General features: G+C 43.9%; 1 protein-coding gene across 1 annotated transcript; it reads left to right on the top strand.

Annotated features, from left to right (window-relative positions):
- The first annotated feature begins 4,714 nt into the window (after window positions 1–4,714).
- LOC102834583 (39S ribosomal protein L18, mitochondrial-like) lies at window positions 4,715–5,429 on the top strand. The gene is made up of 2 exons (XM_006868469.1): window positions 4,715–4,983; window positions 5,141–5,429. The coding sequence occupies exons 1-2, from the start codon at window positions 4,715–4,717 to the stop codon at window positions 5,427–5,429; spliced, it is 558 nt and encodes a 185-aa protein (XP_006868531.1).
- Window positions 5,430–6,853: the final 1,424 nt, after the last annotated feature.

Below are 6,853 nucleotides of genomic sequence, written 5' to 3'. Positions count from 1 at the left end.
TCTGAGCTGACTAGAGGACACCAACAACAACAGCCTTGAGTTGGATCTGAGACATGGGGGTAAAGAGGCATTCCAGACTGAGGAAGATGAATCTGCAAAGGTAAAGACGAGGATACACTTTTCCTACAGCTGGGATTCAGAATGAGAGGAAGTCCTTGAAAGGAAGGAGAAGGCTGCTGGATTGAGGAAAGACCTCAGGGATATGAGATTAGAGATGCTCTAGGTGGTCCAACATAAGAGATGAGGTGCTCAACTAGGGAGTGACAATGACGGTGAACGTAGGTGATGGTCATGAAGGATGTTAAGGTGAGAGTAGGGTCAGTACTCTGGGAGGGATAAAGTGGAATCTAGGGTGACATTCAGAAGCTTGATTCTGGACACTGAGAAGATGGATAGTTGTATCCGTTGTGAGGATACAAGAAGCAAGAAACTGAGAGGAATGATGTGAAAATCCATTCTGGTCATGCTGTACATCAAGTATGGAGGAGTGAGTCTCGATCCAAAAGGACATCCCTAAACCTGTCCCCTCATTTTTAAAATGTTGAGTCTAGAAATGCACATGCTTTTTCTCAATCCAGCCCCATGAAGTTTAGCAAACTGTTTTGTCCTGATTTACTTTCCAGCTCCATGTGAGTCCACATTTCTCATTTCTCCCTGGGAATAGAATTTCCAAATACCCCAAGAAAGATTGTTTTTGTGGTTTGATCAACATGAAGGGGTGGAGTGTTAGTTACAAATTCCAGGAGTGAGCCTTTTCTCAAGAGATGCCCAGCCCATGTGGGGAATCTACCAGTAGTAGGATGGCCCTGACCCTTAGTTAAGGAGATCAGATACTTTATCACTGTCTTAGGCTGGGTTTTCTAGAGAAGCAAAACCAGTGAAAGTTATAAATGTATAAATAAAGTAAAGCTTATATCACAGAAATGACACACAATTGTAGAGGTGGGAGAGTCCCAAATATGAATCAGAAGAACCAAGATTAGCAGGACAGACAGCAGACAAACAGATCCAGCAGGTAAGTAGGAAGCCGACTGATGACTCATAGGATTGTCAAGTAATAGAATAGGCTATTTGCTCAAGTCTAAAGAACAAGCCACATATAAGATCCAAACCCAGAAAAGAGCAAGCAAACCTTGCCTGAGTGCCCAATATATTGGAAGCAGGCCACACCCCTGAAGAAGCATTCCTTCAATTGATTGTCTGCTCATAGCTGACTTAATCATAGAGTTGATTACATTACATGATATCTTATCATGGGGAATAGCTACATCTCAATGGTCAAACCATGGAGAATTCTGGCCCAGTCAAGTTGACACAAACTTTAACTATCACAATCATATATAATGATTTAACAAGCCTGCAATGGGTATGGACAAGCTACATGAAAATGAAGGGGCACAGATAGACTGGAATGATTGACCCTAAGGGTTGCTTCCCCTTTTCAGCAGGGTTGTAGGGGCTTATCCTCTAAGACAGGTTCACAAGTCATTGATGTAATTGTGCCCCCCACCCCCAAATATTAGTGCCAACTTGGCTGGGTCACGATTCTCAATGGTTTGGCAGTTTATGTTATAATGTAATGTGGCAGTTGTATGATGATTCCTAATGATGTGATCTCATGTGATAAACCAATAAAAGGATTATGGGTGGGTTGCAATGCCCTTAATCCCATCATAACCCTGATCCAATGTAACGACATTTCCTTGGGGTGTGGCCTGCACCACCTTTATCTTACAAGAGATAAAAGGAGAGAGAAGTGAGCAGAGATCAGAGGAACCTACTACCACAAAGAAAGAAGAGCCAGGAGTGGAGGGCATCCTTTGTACCCGGGGTCCCTGCGCTGTGAAGATCCAAGACACAGGGGAAGCTACATACCAAGACATATGGAGATTTCCAAGACATGCTGGACCCACAGATATTGAATGGAGGCAGGACTTTCTCTGGAGTTGACACTCTGAATTTGGACTTCTAACCTCCTAAACTGTGAGAAAATGAATTTCTGTTTGTTAAAGGAATCCACATGTGGTATTTCTGGGATCACAGTACTCAAGACCTGAGACAACACAGACACACAGAGTTAAGAAGAGCCCTTAGACTCCTCAGTCTCTAGGAAACACTGCACTTCAGGATTTATACAGGAGAATGTCTATGGTATCTTCTGGTTTGTATTATGGCTGTCTCTTAATAGTTTTTTTTTCTCTCAAAATATACTAAAATTAAACACTGTACTTCTCATCTGTGATGACAAAAGTGAAGCAGAATGTGTACCTCTGCCTTGACACTATGTCGGTGAACTTGCCCATGGTTCTAGCCATGATGCCCTTTGTGAGTAACCTGACCCTTCAGGAATGGGAGGGAGAGCCAACTTTTCAAAGTGTTCGGAGCAATACTATGAGTGGCTCAAGAAATGTAGTTGAAAAAATTGGGGCTAAGAGACTCATGAGGGAGAAAAGGCAACAGAACAAAAAGAATGTAAAACCTGTAAGCCTTAGGTCAGGACATTGCTTTAGCCACATTGAGCCTGTGAGCAGATTCCATAAAACAGAGCTTTCTCTTCATTTGCTATGCTTTGTCTTTCATATATCTCTCCCCCTACCCTTTTCTTCTCTCTCTCTCTCTCTTTTTAAGTTTCTAGTTCCAGAGAATACCAGAAAGGTGTTTACCTTTGCTTTATTGACTACGGAGAGGCTTTCAATTGTGTGGATCATGACAAGCTATGGACAACATTGTGAAGTATGATAATTCTGTAACACTTAATTGTGCTCATGAAGAATCTGTACATGGACCAAGAAGAAGTTGTTCAAACAGAACAAGGCAACACCAAATGGTTTACAATTAGGAAAGGTGTGCAACAGAGTTGTATTCTTCCACCATACTTACTCAACCTGTATGCTGAGTAAACAATCCGAGAAGCTAGGCTATATGAAGAAAATGTGGCATCAGGATTGGAGGAAGACTCATTAACTACCCATAATATGCAGATGATACAAACTTGCTTGCTGAAAGTGAAGAGGTCTTAAACTACTTTGGTAAGGATTGCATCTCAGTGTAAAGAAAACAAAAATCCTCACCACTGAACCAATAAACAATAGTCTTATCAACAGAGAAAAGATTGAAGTTGTCAAGGACTTCATTCTTCTTGGATCAATGATTAACACTCATGGAAACAGCAGTCAAGAAATCAAACGACGTATTGCATTAGGCAAATCTGCTGCACAAGACTGTTATAAAGTGTTGAAGAGCAAAGATGTCATCTTGAGGACTAAGGTGCACCTGACCCAAGCCATGGTATTTTCATATTTATGCAAAAGCTGGACAGTGAAGAAGGAAGCCCATAGAAGAATTGACACATTTAAGTTATGGGGTTGGATGAGAATATTGAAAGTACCATGGACTGACAAAAGAACAAATAGATCTGTGTTGGATGGAATACAGTCAGAGTGCTCCTTGGAAGCCAGGATGACCAGACTTTGTCTCTCATACTTCGGACATATTGTCAGGAAGGCCCAGTCACTGGAGAGGGATATCGTGTTTGCTAAGGTGGAGGATCCAAGAAAAAAGAGGAAGACCCCAGTGAGACAGACTGACAAATTGGCAGCATCAATGGGTTCAAGTGTAGCGATGATAGTTCTGTTGTGCATAGAGTCACTATGAGTTGGTACAGACTCGATGGCACCTAGAAGCAACAAACAACTAGTTCCTTTCTAGAACTTCTTTATTGGAGTTACAGAAATAGAAGTAAGAGGAAAACACACACTGACCATTTGTAAAAGCATCATACTTTACAACAGGAGTGGGAAATATTTGACCCACAGGCCATATAAGGCCTATGAAATCATTTGGTCTGGACTTATCAAGGCAACTGCAGTTCCAACCATCACATGTTGTTGTTGTTGTTAAGTGCCACAGAGTCAATTCCAACCCATAGCAACCTTGTGTAGGGTTCCCAAGGGCGGGCTGGTGGGTTTGAACCGCCGACCCTGTGGTTCAAATTGACCTTGTGGTCAACTGCATTAACCCACAGCACCACACCAGGACTCCAACCATTGCATTAGGGTGAGTTAATGAAATGTTTGACCAAATACAGCAGGCTAATTTTTCAATTAATAATTTTGTATGGCCTGTGAATGATATGGCAGAACTAAGGTTCTTTGTCCCTGCTTTACAAGGACAGCTGGGGTTTGCCAGATGTCTAAAAAAGTTCCCAGAGCCCTGAAGATCGGTGATTAAAGAGCAGGAGGGAGCATCCCTACTCGCAGGAGTAGATTTATACACACCCTTATCAAGAACAGTAAACCCAGGGAGGAATTGCTACCTTGTGGGGATTGTAGTCAGTGCTACGTAACAGTGTGTATGAACGGTTGACTGTTGACTGGAAAGCCAACTTGCTCAGTAAACTTACACTCAAATCACAGTTACAAGGTGAAATTTAAAAAACAAAAAAGTGCCTTATGGGGGGATGGCTCAGCAATGACATTTGAACACTTTCTAATGAATGCGTTCTCCCAGCAGGGCACAGAGTTGAAACAGAGTTTCTCTATTCCATGGAGTCCATTCCATGGAGGAGCATTGGGTTGCTAACTGTAAGACTGATGGTTCAGGACCTCCAGCGGCCTCAGCGTCTCTCTGAGTCAATATGGCGGCGCCTGCGGGCTGCTGAAGCGTCTTCGGGGAGCAGGTGGAGGCAAGGCTTTGCCTGAGGTTCCCCTCGGTGATGGCGCTTCGGTCGCAGTTCTGGGCGCTGCTATCCATTTGCAGAAATCCCGAGCTCGGGGCTGCTGCCCTCTCAACCCATGCCAAGCCGGCGACGAAGCCTGAAGCGAACCCTGTGGATAACGAAGCCGTGGCCCCCGAATTCACCAACCGGAACCCCCGGGATCTGGAGCTCTTCGCAGTCGCCAGGAAAGAACGGGGCTGGAAGACGGAGTGGCCCTCTCGGGAGTTTTGGCACAGGTGGTTACAAATCGGGCTGCGAACCTTAAGGTCAGTGGTTCGAAACTACCAGCCGCTCCGCGGGAGAAAAATGAGGCTTTCTACTCCTGTAAAGATTTACACCCTCGGAAACCCTGTACAGGGTCGCTATGGGTCGGAACCGACTCCACGGCACTTAACAACAACAACAACAACAACGAGTCATAAGGACTCAGCATCATACAGAAGCATTTGTTGAGCATCTAAGTGGCCAGATTGTGGTTTCGGCATCCACTCGTGCATGGGCTATCAAAAAGCACCTATATAGCACCAGAAATGTGGTGGCTTATGAGAGTGTAGGCAGGGTGCTGGCAGAGCGATGCTTACAGGCAGGAATTAACTTCATGGTCTATCAACCCACCCCTTGGGAGGCAGCCTCAGACTCGATCAAACAACTGCAGGAAGCAATGACAGACAGTGGTGTGGTGCTCCAGGAGCCTCGGAGAATCTACCAATAACCTAGAAATGGTCATTGTTTGAACTTGTAAATAGAACCCTATCAGCTCTTGGCATCCATCAGAAGATGCATCAGGAAGAACGCCCGCATGGAGGCTTTTTAACAATGGAACTGAACCAGTAGAATCTTGTTTGTAGTAAAGCTCACCTTTCCCCCATCCCACCCCTTTGTAATTTGTTTATTTTTTAAATTAAGGGCTGAATGTTGGCTTTCTCTTGGGCATGAGAAACGTAAGGAAAACAATCACCAGCTTTAATGAACTTTTGGAGGACAAATTAAGAGTTGTTTTTAAGTTTAAGAATAAAGGCATATTGTTTTTTTTAAAAAAAAAGACTGATGGTTCAAACCCACCAGCTGCTCCACAGGAGAAAGATGAAGCTCTCTGCTCCCATAAAGAGTCACAGTCTCAGAAACCCCAAGGAGCTGTCTACTCTGCCCTATAGGGTCACGAAGACTCAGAATTTACTTGATAGGAATGGATTATATTTTACGTTACTTCCCTTCCCCAAAAGCATGAGGTATTTTGATCTTTTACCCCAAAATTACTAAAGAAAAAGAGAGAGGGAGGAAGGGAAGGAATGAGACAATTCTTGCTAAAGCTAGCTTGATATTTTAAAAATAAAATAATGTGGGGGCAATATACAAGAAGGGGGAGGGGAATGGAAGAGCAAAGCAGATGGGGGAACAATTAGGCAGGTTTGCACGGGCTAAGTGGGACAGAGGTAAAGAATGATGCATGCACAACCTTGGATAAATAGGGCTCTGGGATACAGGGATTGATACATCAATGGAATGGGGAAATAATGTTAAGATGCTTGGCTGTCTTATGAATCTTGGTTTCCCTGGCATACCATTATAAAATAGACACTTGAGGGGGACAGAATGGAATAGCCAGAAACGTCATCATAGAAAGCTTGTAAGTCCATCTTCTGCCTGTAACTGATTGGAACACCTAAAATGGGGCTACAACGTGCCCAGTGAAGGAGGCTTCCTGTGGAGTCTCTGCATTACATAAGACCATAGGTGGAATCCTGAACAGCATCCAATCTTCAGAGGAGGGAAATTTCCACTTGAAAGGACAAGGAGACCAGCCTGGAGCAGCTAGAAGAACAGAAGATACTTCTTGAAAGAAAGACTGGCAGGAAAAATACAAAACGATATAGGCAGACTGACTGATTACTATAAGAACAAGCAAGTTGCTCGTCCAGGAGACATCAAGGCAAGTGGTCAGGTCCCCTCAGAGCAAACCCCCTTACAAGACTAAGACTCATTGGGAATACACGCTCTGATTGGTGACCACATTGGTCTCTGATAAGGGGAAGTGAGGGGAAAACAGCAATGAAGCTGCGAGTTAAGCCCTACAACGTTCAATAGACTCCTGTGAACATGGGTGGAGACCTGGTTGGCCAGCAGTGTGGCAAGACC

Source organism: Chrysochloris asiatica, unplaced genomic scaffold (assembly GCF_000296735.1).
Source record: "Chrysochloris asiatica unplaced genomic scaffold, ChrAsi1.0 scaffold00117, whole genome shotgun sequence".
Taxonomy (NCBI): domain Eukaryota; kingdom Metazoa; phylum Chordata; class Mammalia; order Afrosoricida; family Chrysochloridae; genus Chrysochloris; species Chrysochloris asiatica.
This window is presented reverse-complemented; position numbering and strand designations above follow the sequence as displayed.

Bases quoted from the DNA above. Each gene is read 5' to 3' on its own strand.
- LOC102834583 (XM_006868469.1), top strand. From the start codon at position 4,715: ATGGCGCTTCGGTCGCAGTTCTGGGCGCTGCTATCCATTTGCAGAAAT. The intron at 4,984-5,140 runs GTCAGTGGTTCG...ACGAGTCATAAG, and splicing joins ATCGGGCTGCGAACCTTAAG to GACTCAGCATCATACAGAAG.